This window comes from Mangifera indica, chromosome 6 (genome assembly GCF_011075055.1).
Source record: "Mangifera indica cultivar Alphonso chromosome 6, CATAS_Mindica_2.1, whole genome shotgun sequence".
In the NCBI taxonomy this organism is placed as follows: domain Eukaryota; kingdom Viridiplantae; phylum Streptophyta; class Magnoliopsida; order Sapindales; family Anacardiaceae; genus Mangifera; species Mangifera indica.
In genome coordinates this window covers 3,098,027-3,117,719 of record NC_058142.1, presented here as the reverse complement: position 1 = coordinate 3,117,719, position 19,693 = coordinate 3,098,027, and the positions used below count along the sequence as shown (strand labels likewise).

The 19,693-nt window shown below is 34.8% G+C and overlaps 2 protein-coding genes across 5 annotated transcripts; one reads left to right on the top strand and one right to left on the bottom strand.

The window, feature by feature from the left end:
• Window positions 1–18: 18 nt before the first annotated feature.
• LOC123219293 (cold-responsive protein kinase 1-like) lies at window positions 19–4,696 on the bottom strand. 2 transcript variants are annotated; one of them, XM_044641152.1, is made up of 7 exons: window positions 4,357–4,696; window positions 3,869–4,007; window positions 2,834–2,946; window positions 2,334–2,544; window positions 2,014–2,251; window positions 900–1,050; window positions 19–612 (listed from the first exon to the last, which is right to left on the bottom strand). In XM_044641152.1, the coding sequence occupies exons 2-7, from the start codon at window positions 3,945–3,947 to the stop codon at window positions 292–294; spliced, it is 1,113 nt and encodes a 370-aa protein (XP_044497087.1). In that variant the 5' UTR covers window positions 3,948–4,007; window positions 4,357–4,696; the 3' UTR covers window positions 19–291. The 2 variants fall into 2 exon arrangements, with proteins under 2 accessions (XP_044497087.1, XP_044497089.1); XM_044641154.1 differs by having other exon boundaries at window positions 3,869–3,995.
• A 2,845-nt stretch (window positions 4,697–7,541) lies between these two features.
• LOC123218750 (mediator of RNA polymerase II transcription subunit 16) lies at window positions 7,542–19,419 on the top strand. Of its 3 annotated transcripts, XM_044640353.1 has the most exons (16): window positions 7,544–8,162; window positions 8,245–8,313; window positions 8,456–8,544; window positions 8,898–9,010; window positions 9,204–9,305; window positions 9,417–9,507; window positions 10,193–10,789; window positions 11,793–12,408; window positions 12,812–12,891; window positions 13,083–13,165; window positions 14,574–14,810; window positions 15,341–15,512; window positions 15,801–16,321; window positions 16,515–16,691; window positions 17,196–17,564; window positions 18,545–19,419. In XM_044640353.1, exons 1-16 carry the CDS (start codon window positions 7,840–7,842, stop codon window positions 18,689–18,691), a joined length of 3,786 nt encoding a protein of 1,261 aa, XP_044496288.1. In that variant the 5' UTR covers window positions 7,544–7,839; the 3' UTR covers window positions 18,692–19,419. The 3 variants fall into 3 exon arrangements, with proteins under 3 accessions (XP_044496289.1, XP_044496288.1, XP_044496290.1); XM_044640354.1 differs by lacking the exon at window positions 14,574–14,810 and having other exon boundaries at window positions 7,542–8,162; XM_044640355.1 differs by lacking the exons at window positions 7,544–8,162; window positions 8,245–8,313 and having other exon boundaries at window positions 8,516–8,544; window positions 9,422–9,507.
• The last annotated feature ends 274 nt before the right edge of the window (window positions 19,420–19,693 follow it).

Sequence of the window (19,693 nt, the reverse complement as noted above, 5' to 3'; positions counted from 1 at the left end):
TAGCATAAACTTTGAGAATAATAAATAATTTTTAATTTCATTCTCATCAAGAGGAAGGAAAAACAATAAAAGCATTAACAAAATACACCAGCTATTGCGTATGATCCACATAAACCAAATAAATCATCAACTTGCTCTGGAGATAGATCTTCCATTCTAATGAACCTAAAGTCCTTTTTTCTTCTCTTATCTTCTATTATCTTGTTTCTTTTTGGCTGATAAAACTCATAAACGAAGTTCCCCTTTTTGTCTATCATCCGAGTTTCGACTGCTAGAATATAAAGTACTTCTTCACCTAGGGGTCACCTGAGTAATGGTGACTGGAACTGAACTCATCTGATTGATCGTAGAGTCCATGGATTTTTTACTTGAAGATCCTCTACTACTTTCTGAATCTTGGAAAAAACCAGGGGCTGTAAGTTCCTTTTCATTGAGTCGAATATTCTTTGAAAGCATCTCGACAACCTGACTCATCTTCGGTCTTCGGTTTGCTGCACCTTGGGTACAGAAGAGAGCTACTTTCATGTATCTAATTACATCTTCTGGCGGGAAGTCTTCCATCTCTGAATCCACCAGCTCCAAGAGTTTTCCCTCTTCATAGAGCTGCCAAGCCTGTAGCAGGAAATCATTCTACAGAATTATTTTGCAAATAAGTAATTCAAGAATACAAGAAAAATAAATGAACATTCAACTCCAAGAAATTGTACTGTCAGCAAATTAAGTGTTAAAAAACAATTTATCACCAGTAAAATTATCTATTCCTGAAGAATGGTCCTCACCAGGAAAATTGTCGGAAAGCAAACATATGAAAGAAAGGGGACATGGCAAAGAAAGAAAAGCAGCTCCGATAGACTTATTTGTCAATAAACTGCAGAAATTGAAAAAGGAAAGCAACTCACCCATTCCAGAAGTAGTTTTGACCTGTCCATCCAGAGTGCCTTTCCGCTGCTTCTGGCACTGATTATTTCAAGCACAAGGACCCCAAAACTATAAACATCAGCCTTCATGGTCAACTGTCCACCCAATATGTACTCAGGGGCCAAATAGCCACTGGACAGAATAAATCACAGCATTAGTTGATTTGCATTTTTTTTCACTTATAACCTCAATTTATGCAAAGAGCTTTGAGTGATGCCAAAAATACTACTCTACACATTGCTCTGCTGATTTGGGTGTCACAGAGACTCAACAAATGTTCCTTGGGAAGGAAAAATTTGAGTCGCACCACTGACATGCCCCAACTTAGAAAGCTAGTTAAATGAAAATGGAGGAGCAAATAATTTTACAAAATAAAATAAAACGATAAAAGTGCAGCCATTCAAGATGAGTATGTGGTTTGGGAGCAGGAAAGGAAGTTGGCCCTGTGGGTTCATTGGAAAAAAAAAGTGGGAATATTTCAATGCGTTGCACAGATAGCACATTATTCTGAATTTCATCAGTATTAGTCCAAGAAACAGGAGACATCAACAAGTAAATGTTCTTACTTTCTGATAACACTGTGCAAAAACTTGAGGTTATCAATAAAGTCCATCTCCTCTTTTATTGTCATCAATGCTATCAAATTCTTCAACTATGAGCCTCAAGGGTACCCTATGGAACTTTTCTTCCCTTGTGTATATATAATTTTCTCTATTTTAACTCTCTTTTCTTGTGTTCTGTTGACATCTATTTTAACTCTCTTTTCTTGTGTCTATGAATGTCAAAAACAATTTAAGATGTTATAAACCATAAGCCTAGCTATCCTGCTTGAGTTAACTGTGTCCTTAACCGCAGAAATAATGGAATGAATAGGATGTCTGATTCATAATAAGCATCTGTGGAGTCCAATAAATAACCTATAAAATGGAGATCCATAATGCTGGAACCAACCAATTCCTAAAGTGATCACTTGTCACAACAAAAGTTTTGACAGGAACTCAATCACCGTTCTCTTTTCACTCTTAAACAGAAGCAAGGAATATCCAATGACAAAAAACAAATAGGAAATAGCTGGAGAGTTGAAAGATCACATACGTTGTTCCTGCTATCCTAGTGGTAATGTGAGTGATGTTATCTGGGAAAAGTTTTGCCAATCCAAAGTCTCCTATCTTTGGGTTAAACTCTTCGTCAAGAAGTATATTACTAGCTTTGATGTCTCTATGCACAATATGTGGCACAACTTCTTCATGAAGAAATGCAAGGCCTCTAGCAATACCCACACAAATAGCAGATCTTTTTTTCCAGTCTAGCTTTATATTTGTGTTTCTTGAACCTGCAAAGGAAAAATATTATGCCTCACCTTCCTGATAAAGTTTTTCATTCCAGTTTTCTGCTAAACTTTCAATTGACTTTACCTAATAATACATGATCAAGGCTGCCATTTTCTACATATTCATAGACCAGTATCCTCTTGGTTCCTTGAATACAGCACCCAAGTAACTCAACAAGGTTCGGATGTTTGACATCTGATAGAGTATTGACCTCGTTTCTAAATTCATGCACGCCCTGTTTAGACTCAGCAGAAAGTGTCTTCACCGCAATTTGCTTTCCATTTTGTAGGACACCCTTGCAATATGGCAATCAAATTAAAACATATAAAAGGTTTTGCAAACATGAGATGGACTAAACCAATCTTAACCTGTGATATACCACCATAAGTTATAGCAGGAAAGCATGAAGCCAAGGGATACAAGATTTCATACAAATTCTTTAAGAGAAATGAAATAGGAATGGCACGTCTGATCCAATTCAATTTAGCCCATAAAGAAGTGAATGCTTAATATGCAGAAAGATATTGAATAGTGTTTCCACGTTTCATCCTACTAGGGTTAATTATCTGTAGCTTTTGATGTACCTTGTAAACAGTTCCAAAACCTCCTCTCCCTATCTTGTTTCTTACATGAAAATCTTCCGTTGCTGATCTTAATTCCTTGTAATAAAAGTAGTTGACATTTCCAAGAAATTGCCCTAGACAACACCAAAAAGAGAAGCAACAAAAGAATTTATTTAGAGAACAAAGCTAAAACCATACAATTGAAAGAGCAAGAAAGGGAAATATAAAGTGATAAAATACTCAGAACTGAAGCTCATCCGAAATGGCTTCTAAAACAAGCTAAAGCATTTAATTAAGAATCAAGAAAGTACTTTAACTGGTTTTTTCAAATATCTTTTGACATAATTGGGCAACATAAAGCTTAAAACTTCAAGATGTTGGCAAAGGCACCTTAACAACTGTTTTAAATCAGAATCACTTTTGGTTTACCATCTAGAACAAAGACAGACAAGAAAACACAGGAAACATGTCAAAATTGTTAAGGTTAGGTTGGAAGATCAAATCTACCCACTGTTCTTTCTGGCTGAATTAACGGTATGTTTACCTGAAATTTTAATTAAACAATAAGGTTGAAGACAATTTTCCTTGCACCAGATGCACATGCATATATCTAAAGATCCATTCTTATAGTTGACAAATGATTTTTTAAAGAAGAAAGAACCGAGGGTCTAGTAAAAAAGATAACTTCACCTAAAAAGGGTTATGCATCAAGCTGCATTACAATAATTTTATGCACACAGTTTATAATAGAAAATAGCACATGTGAGTGTTCATGCCTTTGATGCCAGCGAAAATGTATAACATTATGCTTATAAACAGTCAAATAGAACTTAATATGAACCACGCCTCTAACTTACTCCAACAACAACAATTGACTATTTAAAAAACGTGTAGAAAATAAATGCCCCATAAAGTCATGAAACACCCATGAAATGTTGATGCTATTGAAATTGTATTGCTTAAGAAAGCATTCATACAACCAAATACATTTAACTTAAATATAAAAAGTTGATTGGACGTTCAACACAAGAAATCATTCCAGAACAAAGTACTCACCATCTTCACCAACGTAAGCCTGCCGCACATCATCCCTATTCCTGCGTTTAGATGAACCAGTAAAGCATCCACAATTCATATCTGTATTATGATTTTAGTTGGTATCTCCCAGTTCACATAGCCATACCTTATAAACACACTTCAAAGTTCATAATCAGAAAAGCCAGTTAATGACCCGATCACCAAACCCCAATTAACTAAAAGGGTAAACAAAAACATTAACCATCAAGTAAAGCTCATCACAGCAAAATCACAGCACTAACGTACCAACAATTGAATGATAGTATATATCAAAAACCACCGAAGTTCACACAAGAAAAGAGAAAAAAACCCAATTCCCTTGAAAAGATAAATTCAACTAAAAAAGACAAAGAAATTTTCACTATTTCCAGCTCTAATCAGTCCTTAAAAAACTGAAGTTAAACTTTGATTAAAACAAAAAAAAAAACCGAAAACGAAAACAAAACCCAGGAGCTAAAATTACTTACCAAGTGAAGTTAAGAATTAAGGAATCATAAACCTTTCCACAAGTACATGAAGGATAAGTGGATACATGTGGTCGAAATAAGACCATCAATTTATTTTCTTCTGTTCTAGCTTTATTTTCGTTTTTGGAGGTGTTTTAATTTGTAAAATATTAACGAATGAAAATCTATAAATGATTGACCGTGTCATTATAATAATGAGAAACTAAAAACGTGAAGCGGTAGTTGTTGACGTTTCTTTCCTTGTATCGTTGATCTGATCTGACAATTCAAAAGACAGCCGTGATGATTGGGTTCCAGGTTCCTCCTCTAATTCTCCCTGTGCTGCGTTTTCACTCCTGAAAATGACTGTTTTTCACACTTCTGTTTCCCATTTCTACATTATTTATTTATTTTTCTAACTTCCCCTGTTCCCCCATTTCTGTCGATGCAGTGCAGCATTTATACATTATTACTCCCTTGTTTCCCCAATTTTTGGTTTTTTTTTTTTTTAATGACACAACTTTATTAGATAAGTATATATCAAATTCATAATTATTAAATATCAAATTTACAACCACTATATTGGGTACCAAACCCATAACTATTGACCTTTCGAGAGATAAAGTTTTCGTTTAACCGTTTAAGCTAAATTCTAAGTATAGATTTGTTTAGTTATAAACAAATTCAAACACTATGTCAAAATCACATCCTTAACTTTAAAAATTATAAGATATTTTTATTTATTAGATATGATTAGTTTGACTCAAAAAAATAATTTGACTCGAATGAAATTCTTGGTAAAAAAAAAAAAAAGTCACCAACTTTATTAAATTAAATGTTTTTAATTAATTGTTTTATAAGCAATGCCATTGGCCATTCAATAATATTTATCAACTATGAGATAGAATTATTGCTAGGGGTGAGTTGTAGAGTGATTAATTAAGTCATTGATTAATTATTATGTAAGGAACTCAAAAGATAGGGTAAAGAAAGATATTGTCAACAATTAGGAATTCACTTCCTCGCTCCCATTTGTCATTTGTGTTTTTTGTGGTTTAGATTCGAGTTGATGAGTCAAATCAGAAGTTCTTGAAAACAATATTATTATTATTAATAAAATTATACGTATAATTTTATGTATAAATAATAATATATTTAGTATTCAATCTATATGATGATGCATTATTATTTATACACAAAATATTTCTTTATTATTATTATTTATGTTTAGAGATACATTTATGAGTCTACATCTATCTATACTATTTCAAAAATAAGAATCTAACCCTTAAAACTTATCAATAAATTCTATTAATTATGTCTCAACTAGGGGTTTAGTAATTAACTCCAAAATCACTATACCGAATAATTTAAGAAAGTCTCAAACCCAATTCTTCTTAGAACTATTTAGGGATTTCATATTTAATCATTTAAATTACCCTTTAGGATATCAAACACTAATTTTTCTATTCAATATCGTTATATAATCTTAAAAAATCCCTAATGATTGTAGAATGCACATAACTTGGGACAACAAAGTAAAGTGGGGGTTGAATACCCTAATTCTCATCTCTACCATTATAGAGGAGACAACTTCTCATATTTATTTCATCTTTTATACTCGGTTAATAAAGAATTCATATCTCCTTTTTACAGGAAAATTTCTCTCTCTTTTTCTTCCTCTTTCTCTTCCATCATCGTAAAAAAATAATATAATAATTATTAAATATCGGGACATATTCATAATAATTCAAAATATATGAAGGGCAAACCATTTTTACTCTTGTCTTTGATTACAAAGACCTTAACCATTTTTTTTTTTTTATTTGGATAGAGACTAGTCGAAGATCCATGTTGAAGGTCAACCCTACACAAAACATAAGGAAAAAAAAATCTAATAAAGACCATGCAAAATATCTACACACCAACTTAGTTTATTGCTACTTCTCCATTGTACCATCACATTTCAAGAAGGACAATTTCTTTATCTTGAGCCTGGAAAGGCCAATAAGCGCTCTTCTTTCTCTTTACTCTTTTTGTACAGACTGAATACATGCTCTCTACCTTTTCTTTGGACAAACGTTTGGCCCATTTTAAATATGGCCTCAACAGGCATCTAACCCATTGTTTATTTGTACTAAACATAGACCATTATCAAACCCATTTCCTATTCAAACGGCCACCATCCTTTAACAAAAATTAACCCAAATCCCTCTTAGTTATGGAGAGACACATATTCCTAATTACTAGTAGTTCTACTACTCTCAATTCTATCAAAGAAATTAGTACAGTCCAATTCATCACATGTGCGCAAGCCCTTGTCCATGGACTAAAATCTAATGAATTTCAGATTGTCCAACATTTGGCACACTTGGTATTTGTGCAAATATTTAATATTCAAGGCTTACATTATTAGGCCTTTGCCCACTTAACAGTCCATTATTGTTGTTAACTTTGACTCGTTGTTTTGTTGCTGGTTTAGTCAAATGTTGCCCAAAAGCAGAGTATGACGACTTCACAAACTTTTTTGCTGGCTTTAGCTCATCACAAAGACTAAGACTACATAGAAATTTATGTCCCAATATTTGAATACTTGGCTTTTGTTTCCATGTCAAGAATCTCAATGCTTAACTCATTGCTTATTCATCCTTAATAGTCGAGCTCGTAGATAATTTTTCAATAAAATTTTATACTAAATTGAATAAATTTGAATTGAATATTAAAAATAAAGTTGAATTTAAAGTGAGTTGGTTCGGTTTAATTTAAAAAATTTAGTTCATTTTCAAATTAAATTGAACTTGAGTTATTACATGTTTTGTTTAGTTTAACTCAAATTCAATTCAAATTTATAATTTGAGTTTAATTTAAATTTATAGTTTGGATTTATGATGAAAATTTATTATTTATTTATAAAATGATGGTATTTTATTTATTATTAAATAAAATAATATTATTTTATTAATAAATTATAAATTTGAATTATAATTTTAAATTTTAAATTTATGTTAAATAAAATTAAACTTAATCTATTTTTAATTTTAGTATAATAAATTTAAATTTAATTATTTTTATTTGAATTAAAAATGAAGAGAAGTTGGAATTTGCTTCGATTCTTATCAACTCCCCATCAAGGAGTTTGAAAAGTTAGGACAGAGAAGGTAAACGGTGAGGAACTTGGAAAAAAGGAGAGCAAATCACCCAATAGCCAAAACCCACAGCAACACGGCGCAGAGAGAAAATACGAAATAAAAAAATCAAATTCAACACCGGGAATCTCTTAAACACTCCTTTGTCTCCTGATGAGTCTGCTCGAACCCTAAAAAGGCCAAAAATATTCAAATCGCACCCACAAGAACCCCACTCACTCTCTCTACAGTGTTATCTGTCGCCTTCACTTGTGACTTTTGCTCCACCACTCACACTACACACTTCACATTCCCTCTCTCTCTTCCCCCCTCTCTCTACTCTTTTTTTTTTTAATTATAAATTAGGGTTTCTGTCACAATGACTTCTACTACTACTACTACTACTACTACTACTCCCAATAACAATAATAGTAATAATAACATTACTACTCCCACCAAGGAAGCTGACGAGGAGCCCGTTGTGGGTCAGTCTGTCGATGCGGCTGTGAAAGTTTCTGCTGTTCTGGAGAAGGCGGAGACTGTTAGTGCTGGCGGTGCTGAGGAAGAAGTGGGTGTGAAACCGGAGGATCCGATGGAGGAGGATTCGGTAAATCCGGCTACTGTGTTTTGTATTCGGCTTAAACAGCCCAGGTCTAATTTACAGCATAAAATGAGCGTGCCTGAATTGTGTCGAAATTTTAGGTAATATCGTTTTTGGGTTTTTTTTAACTTGTTGAATTGGGTTAATCGTTCCTGTGGATTTGATCAATTTTTGTACTTTCAGCGCTGTTGCTTGGTGTGGTAAATTGAATGCCATAGCTTGTGCATCTGAAACTTGTGCCAGAATTCCGAGGTACTTTGTGTTTTGTTCCTTTCCCTTTTTCAATTGCTTTGGAGTTAGATTTTGTGTCTCAGATAAATGGAGTTCCTGTGTTGACCTTACTAAACGTTGAAGGATGATTATAATTGGTCTTCTATGATGTTTTGTTTTCTAGTTCTAATGCCAATCCACCATTTTGGATTCCCATACATATTGTGATACCTGAGCGACCTACTGAGTGTGCAGTATTCAATGTTATAGCAGGTAATTTTATGTTTCCTGATGTTTTTATTGTTATTCTAGTTTTGAGCTTATTATACAATGTTGTTTTTGGGTGAACTGAGTGTTCTTTTTGTTTAACTTAGTATGGTTTGGAGACTGTTTTCTCCTATGATTTGAATACATATTTTATTATTTAAGACGTTGTTGTTCTTAAGTAAATGGAATACATATATACATTGAACAATCTCTACCAAATGGTTATGTGTTTAGGATGTCATTTAATGTACTGGCTACAATTCATGTTACTTGTAGATTTTCACACTCTTTGCTGAAGCGTTGTTTCTCTCTTCGGTTAAGTATCAATATTATTTAGTTTCTTTGAATACTTTTTGCAGATTCTCCTCGTGATTCTGTTCAGTTTATTGAATGGTCTCCTACTTCATGCCCCCGTGCCTTATTAATAGCTAATTTCCATGGGCGGATAACCATCTGGACTCAGCCTTCTCATGTAAGCTAGCCCTGCTGGACCAGTTCCTTGAATACTTTTTATAAGATGCCTTACAATGCACTAGTTCTTTACATGCTTCCTTTTCTTTTCTTTTCTTTTCTTTTTTTCCTTTTGGTGCAATGAAACAAGGTTAGATATTAGTTGCCTCTTGGTCATAAGTTGTTTTTAAGCATACTAGTGTTTGTATATGTAGGGGGCAGCCAATCTGGTACGTGATGCTAGCTGCTGGCAGCGTGAGCATGAATGGCGACAGGATATTGCAGTCGTTACAAAGTGGCTCTCAGGGGTGTCTCCAGTATGTGTTTGTCTATGTCTTCTGCTCATCTGATGTCTGAAAACTAAATATATCTTGCTCCTGTTTTATCTTAAGCACTTTTGGCTTTGTTTTATCTGTTTTTGTGATCAGTATAGGTGGCTTTCCTCAAAATCTGCTGGGGCTTCTAACTCAAAATCATTTTTTGAAGAAAAATTTCTTTCACAACAGTCTCAAACTTCAGGTTTGGTTCCTTTTGCTTCAATATTGTTTACACTAATCATGCACAGGATGTTTTAGGTCTGGTTTGCAATCTCTGATTAAACTGTGGGTTCTGGTTATTGGTTTGAGTTTTGACTAGCATTTTACATCTGGATATATCAGTTCACATCCAACTGTTACTTTGTGAATGACTTGGATCAGATTGCACTGCAGTTGTTACCAGAAAGTTATTTCAACAGTCCTGTCATAATAGTTTTAGGAGATGTTGTTGCTTGACTTTGTATATAGAAACTTCCTTTTGGTTTTTAGTTGGTGAATCTTCATGTTGCTAATCTTTTGTCTTTTCCTTTTGTTGATGATGCTGTGGATGGCAGATATATGTTTATGGCTTTATAGTTATAAAGCATATCATACAAATTTAGAGAAAAATAAACAATATATCCTCTCTAAACAAAATAATAGGGTTTTCACTTTCTGTTATTCCTTTCTAAACAAAAATAACCGTTATGTTCATTACTTAGGATTGATTTCTGAGGTTAGTAATCATGAACACTGCACAAGACTTATGTTGCTAGTCCAGTTTCTAGACAGCTTATTATGATAATAATGTTTCCATTGTTCTAATGCTTTTCATTTTCATAAAATAAAATTTTTCACTTGAATAGCAGTCAGTGTTGTGCTGATGAAACACCTGGTTTTCACTTCAGATAGGTGGCCCAATTTTCTCTGCGTTTGCTCTGTTTTCTCATCAGGCTCTGTACAGCTTCACTGGTCCCACTGGCCTCCTAGTCAAAATAGTTCATCATCAAAGTGGTTTTCCACAAGCAAAGGACTTTTGGGTGCCGGGCCTAGTGGGATCATGGCTGCAGATGCTATAATAACAGACAGCGGTGCCATGCATGTGGCAGGTGTTCCAATTGTTAATCCTTCTACTATTGTTGTTTGGGAGGTCACTCCTGGCCTAGGGAATGAATTTCATGCAACTCCAAAGACAAGTACTGGCAGTGAGGTTCCACCTTCCATCAAACCGCCCAAATGGGCTGGTTTTGCCCCTTTGGCTGCATATTTGTTCAGCTGGCAAGAGTACTTATTGTCTGAAGCTAAGCAAAAGGGAAAGTCGACAGATCAAGACTTTAGTGATGCCGTATCCCTTCATTGTTCGCCAGTTTCAAACTTTTCAGCGTATGTGAGTCCTGAGGCTGCAGCTCAATCTGCAGCAACTACTACATGGGGTTCTGGAGTGACTGCAGTTGCCTTTGATCCAACTCGTGGTGGTTCTGTGATTGCTGTTGTTATAGTTGAGGGTACTTATCTATTTTCTTGCCTTAAAACTTATTTCTGATTTCAATTTTCAGTCGTTTTTATCTGGGGCATGTATTTTTGTTGATAATTTCTTTTTTCAGTTGCATATTGCCGTCGTATGTATGATCTTGTTTGCTCCTCTACATATTTTTTGCCCTCAACATGCATCACCTGAGAGCTTTCATACAAAACTGCAATTTATTGGACTATTCTATTTTGATTTCTTCTATATCCTTTCCTTACTAGGGTTTTCATATATGCTTTTCCATGTATTGCAATGGCACATAGATCAAATATTCATTTCATATATTATTGCAGTGTTCCTGGGATCAGGACATGCATTGCCAATTGGAATGCCATTGGCACCTATATCTCTCTCTCTCTTTTTGCTTTCCTGTTAGCTAGTTTTAAGGGTAGAAATTGTCATTGTTGGTCTACCAGCGGCATTTTCTGTAGTCTGATATCATTTTCTATAGTCTGGTATCCATGTTGTATTTTCAAAATTTCCCATGCATAATCTCAAATAGATTCTCACTTCACCAATATTTTGTCTCTTGTTTTTCTGATACACAGAAATCCATAAAAATTTAAGCTAGATGGAGAGAATAAACAAATAGATTTTCCTGCATTGTTTACGTGTCTTTCATTTATCTTTCTATGTGTAAAATTTCTTTTACAACTTTTTTGGATTCCATCACTCCTATGATGATATTTTCTCTTTCTGTTGGAATTCTGCTTTTGCTTGTGTAAACCTTTTGTTGCTGCGTACAAGTGTAATCCTAGTCAACATGTAAATTCATCTATAACTTCCCTTTTGATGCATCCATATTTGGATTTCTTGTCTGAATTCTGATCTAATAGAGCAAATCCTTACCTGAAAACATTTTCTATAGGCATGGAAAAATTCTAGGCCTGACTTGTATTTTATTTTTGGAGTTGAATTTTGTAAAATATCTAGAGATGAATAGATTCCATGGAACTAATAGTGAAGTTGATTTGTGACAGGACAATACATGTCGCCGTATGATCCCGATGAGGGTCCTTCAATCACAGGGTGGAGGGTTCAACGGTGGGAATCTTCACTTCAGCGAGTTGTTCTTCATCAAATATTTGGAAATCCTACTTCTAGTTTTGGTGGGCAGGCACCCATGCAAACCGTTTGGGTGTCCAAAGTAGATACAAGCATACCACCAACTAATGATTATAAGATTTATCAATCAGCTGCAGGAGGGACCTCTGGTGTCAGAAATGCAATTGATTCTGGTGTGGAAAAGGCAAAAAGAGTCAGTTTTGATCCCTTTGATTTACCAAGTGATGTCAGAACACTTGCTAGAATTGTTTATTCAGCCCATGGTGGTGAAATTGCTATTGCCCTTCTACGTGGTGGGGTCCATATTTTTTCTGGTCCAAACTTTGCACCTGTGGATAACTACCAGATTAATGTTGGATCTGCAATAGCAGCGCCTGCCTTTTCTTCCACAAGCTGCTGTTCAGCATCTGTTTGGCATGACACTAGCAAGGACTGCACCATATTGAAAATAATTCGTGTTCTCCCACCTGCTATCATGAGTAGTCAAGTGAAGACCAACTCATCAACATGGGAACGTGCAATTGCTGAGAGGTACTTTGCAATATAAATGAAGTAGCTATTGGAACCTGGTAGGAGGTTTTTTTTGGTTATCCTTCTCTCTAGATTATATTGAATGGATAAGTAAATATGTATAACCTGTTTTAATGTTTGTATCTATTTTTGAACTTCAATAACACTCATTAGATGTGGCAAATATATTAATATGTACCAAAAATTATGAATTTGGAAAAGTCACTGTTGATTATTTGCTAATTAAATTTTATAGCAATGTTATCTTTATGCATACTTGTGATGACCTGGCATTTCTGTTGCCATGTCTAGAACTTTTGATTGTTTTTTTAAACACCAAACTATACCTTTGTTAAATACTTAATGGATTACTGTCATTTTAATGTCAAACTTGGTGATGTTGTTTATGTATTTTTGTGAGCAGGTTTTGGTGGAGCCTTTTGGTTAATGTGGATTGGTGGGATGCTGTTGGCTGTACTCAGAGTGCTGCCGAGGATGGCATTGGTAAATATTGTTTAGACTTGCCATAATTTTCATGTTGTGTGATATTGACAAAGAGCAATTAAAAGCACCTTATTCTTCTAAAAGTCGCAGAATGATTTATTTTCCTTCATTTATGCTGTCTTCAGGGGAAAAAGTATTTGTAGCAACTATTGGCACCTCTTTTTGATGATATTTTCCTTCTTATGTTTCAGTTTCACTGAACAGTGTCATTGCTGTATTGGATTCGGATTTTCATTCTCTTCCTTCTATTCAACACAGGCAACAATATGGCCCTGTATGTTTCTTGGTCTTCTGCAATCTCTCTCTTGCTCATTTATTTTCTAATTCTGTTCCTCTGTTGCATAAGTTCAATATCATCTAGAGTACTTTGGTTATGTTACTGATTTATTTCAAAGCTTAAGTTGATAATAGGAACCCAGCATAAATATCTAAGGTTTGAAATGTCCCCTCTTGCTCAAGGTACATGGGTGAATGTACTACAACCACATCAACATATGCAACTTATCGTAATTTAACTAAATCATTACCGAATTAGATAAAGTGTACTTCACCAAAAAACTTAATCTGATTAGTGAGGCTCAAGATTTGTATTAGCCTTTGACAGGCCTATTTATTAATCAAACTGGCATATTATGCCAATGGCCATGCAATGCATTATTTTGGGGTTTTAGGGCAGTGGTGAGAGCCATTTTAATGATAGTTTATGCATTATTGGATTTGTTGGAATATATTACCCATATCGGGAAGAAAAAAAATGTAAAGGTATATAATGTAATGGGTATCCAAATTATATTGACTTAAGTCATTTTAACAATTGGAACGCAAAACATGTTAAAGCCAACAATTAATAAAGATGTTGATTTGCACTCCAAGTTTAAAGGGCCCAAGATTTTTAACATGTTATCAAAGCTTGTTGATCCAAGACCTGTTTAAGCATGGTGGGCTAAGCTGAAAGAAGCCACACCTCTTGGTTAAAACCTAGATGGACCCATGGGTTGAGTCAAAAAGAGACAAACCTAAGTTTAGTTGAGCTAGCCAAGAAGACGTAGACCCTGTTTTGTATTGAGCCAAGGAGTCATATTTAAGTTTAGATGTGCCACCCCCATGTATGGTAAGTGTCAACTGGTAGCCAAATTGCACTTGAGGGGGAGTGCTGGAATATATGCTCCACATTGGGAAGAAAAAGATAATTGAAAGAGTATATAATTTAATGGGTATTCAAGTTAGACTGTGTTAGGACTTAATAAATAATAATAATAATAATAATATTAATTGATTAGTATAACAAATATTATTAGGATAAGATATTTAATCTTAGGATAAGATTAGGATATTATATATAAGATTATTGTTATTTGGGTAATTTGAGCGGCCTTTGGCTGATTGGGAGGGGAAATGCACTTTTATTTGCCTTTGGGAGGAGTTGGCACCTCTTGTTGCCAACACTATTTCTTTCAATATTAATAATATTTGAGTTAGGTTCCTATTAGATTGACTTAAATCATTTTAACAATTAGAACCAAAAACACATTAGAACCCATAATTAGTAAAGATGTTGATCTGTACTCAAATTTTAAAAGGCTCAAGATTTCTAACAAAATTTTTTCTTTTAGGTCTAAATTTTTGTTGACTGGTTTTACTTCTTTGGGTAAGTAAGCTTTTTTTTTTTTGGTAATTTGCAGAGTCTGGATAGGATAAAATGCAGGCTACTGGAAGGTACTAATGCTCAAGAAGTTAGGGCAATGGTTTTAGACATGCAAGCAAGGTTGCTGCTGGATATGCTGGGAAAAGGAATTGAGTCAGCTTTATTAAATCCTTCAGCTTTGGTGGCTGAGCCATGGCAGGCCACTAGTGATACACTATCCACCATTGATCCTGAAGCAATGGCTGTTGAACCTGCCCTTGTTCCGAGTGTTCAGGTCATCTGTTTGCTCTAATTGTCTTTCTGTCATGAGTATTCACATTTTGGTCCTGTAGAATTAATTTTTTGGTAGTGAATTTGAGCTGATGCTTCCAGTCATGACTTTGTGCTGAACCCATTTGGTTCCAGTTGTGTGGGGACTGTTATTGTATGGCAACTGTTTTGTGGCTAGCATTTTTCCTTAACTATTCCTCTTAAGTTATGTATCTTAGTTTAGTAAAGGCTGTATAATGGATGTGTAATTGAGCTAATGTCCCAGCTGTTATAGCTGGAAACTGATGCCAACCAAACAATTTATATGCCAGCTACTTTAGGCTTGTCTATAATGCTCAAATCCTTGCCATTGTCATTGGGCTGGTGTAAGGTATCCCTCCTAATCTGCTCACATCTCCTGTAGTATCACGGGTTATTTTTTAAAAAAATGTTGTTGAAGATGTTCTGACTTGGTCTGGGTTAAAACTTAATTGAGTTGAGTGATTTTGAAATGTTGACTTGTTTGGCTAAACTTATTGTGAAAATGTAATGCAGGCTTATGTTGATGCTATTTTGGATCTAGCTTCACATTTTATCACACGCTTGCGGCGTTATGCAAGCTTCTGTCGCACATTGGCTAGCCATGCTGTTAATGCAGGAACTGGCAGCAATCGCAGTATGGTGGCTAGTCCTACTCAAAATTCAGCATCTCCTGCGACAAGTCAGGGTCAGTATGCAATCAATAGTACACGTTTAATGGTAGCAGTTGAAACTTATCTTGCGATGTTTGGATTCTTTCCAAAGAAAATTTCAAATTCTATAACCTCTCTTGATTTGAATAGACTGAATTCCAGTCAATCTTAATACATTTGGTCCTGCTTCAGACATTGTCTCCTGATGAAATCACTAGAAATAAGCAACTAGTCTGAGTTATTTTAATCTATTTCTTACTTTTTTTATAGTCTCATTGTTAGAATGAATACTTCTTCTAATGTTATAATGACATATCATACAGCTGGTCAAAGTGGTACAGCAAGTTCCACTGGAAGCACCCAGATGCAAGCTTGGGTACAAGGTGCTATTGCTAAGATTAGTAGCACCAACGATGGAGTGTCTAACTCAACCTCAAACACCATTAGTGGTCCATCTTCCTTTATGCCAATAAGCATTAACACTGGAACTTTTCCTGGAACACCTGCTGTTCGACTCATTGGGGACTGCCATTTCCTTCATAGATTATGTCAACTTCTGCTTTTCTGTTTTTTCTTTCGACGAACTCAACAAACTCGCCTTTTCGCTGGTGCACAAAGAAATACTGATGCAAATATGCAAAAACCCCAGCCAGGAGGTCCTGGCAAAGTGGAGGAGATCAATTCTGTTTCTTCCAAACCTGCCTCTGCCATGGTCAGGTTGGATGAAGGTCAGTTAACTAGAACTGGTCAGACCATACCTGGTGCAAAAGGGAGTGAAGAAGGTCCTGCAAGCCGGCCAAAATTGGGTTCGGGTAATGCAGGTCAAGGATACACATTTGAGGAGGTCGATACAGATTCTTTTTTGCTTTCTTGTGGTTTCTAAACTAAATGTTTGTATATTACATCAGTAGCTTCAATTTTTGCATAAGCTGTCTTTGATATCATTGATAATTTTGATAATCCTTTACACAAAGAATCAATTGAGACCGGAGCCCCCAGGTTTGACCTAAAGAAGTCGATATGTTGGTATTACGCAGGTGAAGGTCCTTTTTCTCATACTTATGGATCTTTGTCGACGTACAGCAGCTTCACTACACCCATTACCAGTTTCTCAGGTGGGGAGCAGCAATATCCAGGTGCGGCTGCATTATATTGATGGCAATTATACTGTATTGCCTGAAGTTGTAGAAGCGTCTCTTGGTCCACATATGCAGGTATCTAATTTATATATTTTAAATTTGTTCAAACCAATTATGACTAGAAATGATAACCTATAATCGTTCCAAACACTATCTAGTTTCTCTCTCTCTCTCTCTCTCTCTCACACACACACATCTAGGTAGGGTAAAAATTGTACTGCACTGTACTGCAAGAGGGCATTTGTCTGTTAAAGACAAGTGAACGTGCTTAAACTGATGAGGCAAATTGGCTACCTTAGTTGCATTGTGTTCTAAATAATGCAAGGGAGGTTTTGTCTTTAAATTTTGTCCCACTTTTAGTTGATATGTATTTTTGTAATTCTGATCATTTGTATATGTTTTATGTATCAAATCTTGCATTTCTTTCCCGTGTATGCTCGATTAAGACTATGACCTTAATTTGTCCTAGTTCTTATGTGATGCTTATTTGTTGAAATTATTGGAATTTATTTTTCTTTTGTTATCATGGATTACGCTTCTCTGAGCTTCTATGTTCTGTCTCAATTGTTTTTTACACAGAACATGCCTCGGCCTCGAGGTGCAGATGCTGCTGGACTATTACTTCGTGAGTTAGAGCTCCACCCGCCAGCTGAAGAGTGGCACAGGAGGAATATGTTTGGGGGGCCATGGTCTGATCCAGATGATATGGGCCCTGTAGATGATACTCCCAGGCTAGTAGATCCACATGAAGTCAACTCACTTGGAAATTATGACATTTATTATGGTGCACATGGACTGTGGCCAAGGAAGCGTCGAATGTCTGAAAGAGATGCAGCTTTTGGCTTGAATACTTCTGTGGGCTTGGGGGCCTATCTGGGGATTATGGGATCTAGAAGGGATGTTGTTACAGCAGTGTGGAAGACTGGTCTTGAAGGGGTTTGGTACAAGGTATGAGACGAAGTTTCCTTCACCTTGGTTCTGTTCTTTTGATATTTTAACTATTGAATATTTAATGATGCTGTTTTTGTTTTAAGTATAATTCTATTTTGGTTAACTGTGCAAAAATCTGCGGTTAGGGGTACTGATTCAAGTGTGTATGCCTTAAGATAATGTCAGTCATGATATGTTAGGTTTTCATCTGTGTTTATTCTTAAGGAAGAATAATTACCTTTCATTTCTTAAAATTAAATATTACCTGATCCTTAGTCTGAAGGTTTTTGGTTTGAGTGTCATCTGTATCAGATGCTGATGAATTTAGACTTTAGTGGGCGTTTGGTTTGGGTAATGTTTTATTATCAAAATAGAAAGATTACTTTGAAGATAGATTACTTAAAAAATTACTGAGTATAAATAATTACTATGTTTGATAAAATTTAGTAGGTATAAATAATTATTATGTTTGGTTAAAGGTAATAAAAGATTACTAGTAAATTATTTTACTTAAATGCCCTTAAATATAATTATTTTTAAATATTTTTATATTATTTGTCATATTAATTAAAAATAAATTTATTTTTCTCAAAAAATTAATAAATAATAATAAAATCAAGATTACCTTGGTAATCATTAAATACCTAAGGTGAAGGTGATAATCAGATTATCACTTATATTACCTGTCACGTCAGTATTATTAATAGAAGATTACTTTAATATTTTATTACTAGTAAATCAAACAAGGGAATAAAAGATAAATTACCAATGTAATCTTTATATACAGAAACCAAACGCCCCTTTAGTATATTTTTAGACTCCTGAGTAAATAGATGCTGTGCTGCTTTTCTTTGATATATCTCACTATACTTTCAAAACTTCTGGTGATCAAAGTGCTAACCAAAACCTCTTTGTGTATGCTGCTTGTGTTTCCTTTTCTTTCTTTTTTGTTGTAGTCCTTAAATCTGTCTCATAAGCTTGATTACTCTGTGATGCAGTGTATAAGATGTTTGCGTCAGACTTCAGCTTTTGCTTCACCAGGTGCCACTAATCCACCTAATCAAAATGATCGAGAGGCTTGGTGGATCAGCCGCTGGGCATTCGGCTGCCCAATGTGTGGTGGAACATGGGTTCGAGTGGTATAAATGACTGATCGTATAGAACTCAGTTCCCCTTAAGTTTATAGTGGAAACCATCCCAAACCAGACATTATATATATGTTTGCTGATGATTGACAATTGACTGAGTTATGTCACAGAACAGAAATACTGCACAGGGCATACCAAGTAGGAGCTTGTAGTTGTGTTAAATCTGCCACCACTAAAACTGCCTGGAGGATTAACATTAAAGTACCACATTGCAGACAGTAAACATATTTCCATTTCGATGGACTCTGCCAAATTTCCAATTCCTAATAGAAATTACCGTGGTTATGATAAAATTCAATGGAGAAGCAGGCAGTGTACTGGAACCTCTTTTCTCTTGGATGAGGATCAGTTGGCAGATGCTATTGGATTCCTGTTTATAATGTATAATATGTTGATAAGAGGCTTTTAAGTAGAAGAGATTATTATTTTCAGCCCCCTTAGAAGGTGACAAGAAATTTAGGATCAAACTCAATATACCTTGAAGGTTACTGGTATTTTTTTGTACTTTCTTAATCACTAGTGCCACTGATATTGTAAATTATAAGATTAGTTAAGGGTGGCAAATAAGTAGCTGCTTATTGTGAGAACTGGACAGTATTTTTGGGTTGGTGAGCGCTGCATGTTTGCAATGTAGTCTTTTACCTTTCTTGTGGCTTCTAATTATTGTCTCTTTCATTAGCATGAAGGCCCTAAATAAGAATAATTCTTGCAAATTGAAAATACAATTCAAATGTCATTTGAGAAATTAATTTTTCTAAATTTTACATTAGTTTGTATTGAACCATCGGCTTCAGATTCTGTGTCTTTTGTCCTGACTGGGGGTGTATATGTTTTAGCTTGATACGGCATGAAAGATTTTTTAAACTAAATTGAAAAAAAGTTTAATAATTTTTTAAATTTAATCATTTGAGAGATCATATGGTTTGATTTAATTAAGTTATAGTTTAAATCTATTAAAATTAAATATTTTTAAATATATATTATTTAATAAAATTATAA

Bases quoted from the DNA above. Each gene is read 5' to 3' on its own strand.
- LOC123219293 (XM_044641152.1), bottom strand. From the start codon at position 3,947: ATGAATTGTGGATGCTTTACTGGTTCATCTAAACGCAGGAATAGGGAT. The intron at 2,545-2,833 runs GTACATCAAAAG...CCATATTGCAAG, and splicing joins GTTTTGGAACTGTTTACAAG to GGTGTCCTACAAAATGGAAA. The intron at 613-899 runs GTGAGTTGCTTT...TTCCTGCTACAG, and splicing joins CAAAACTACTTCTGGAATGG to GCTTGGCAGCTCTATGAAGA.
- LOC123218750 (XM_044640353.1), top strand. From the start codon at position 7,840: ATGACTTCTACTACTACTACTACTACTACTACTACTCCCAATAACAAT. The intron at 8,163-8,244 runs GTAATATCGTTT...TTGTACTTTCAG, and splicing joins GAATTGTGTCGAAATTTTAG to CGCTGTTGCTTGGTGTGGTA. The intron at 10,790-11,792 runs GTACTTATCTAT...GATTTGTGACAG, and splicing joins TGCTGTTGTTATAGTTGAGG to GACAATACATGTCGCCGTAT.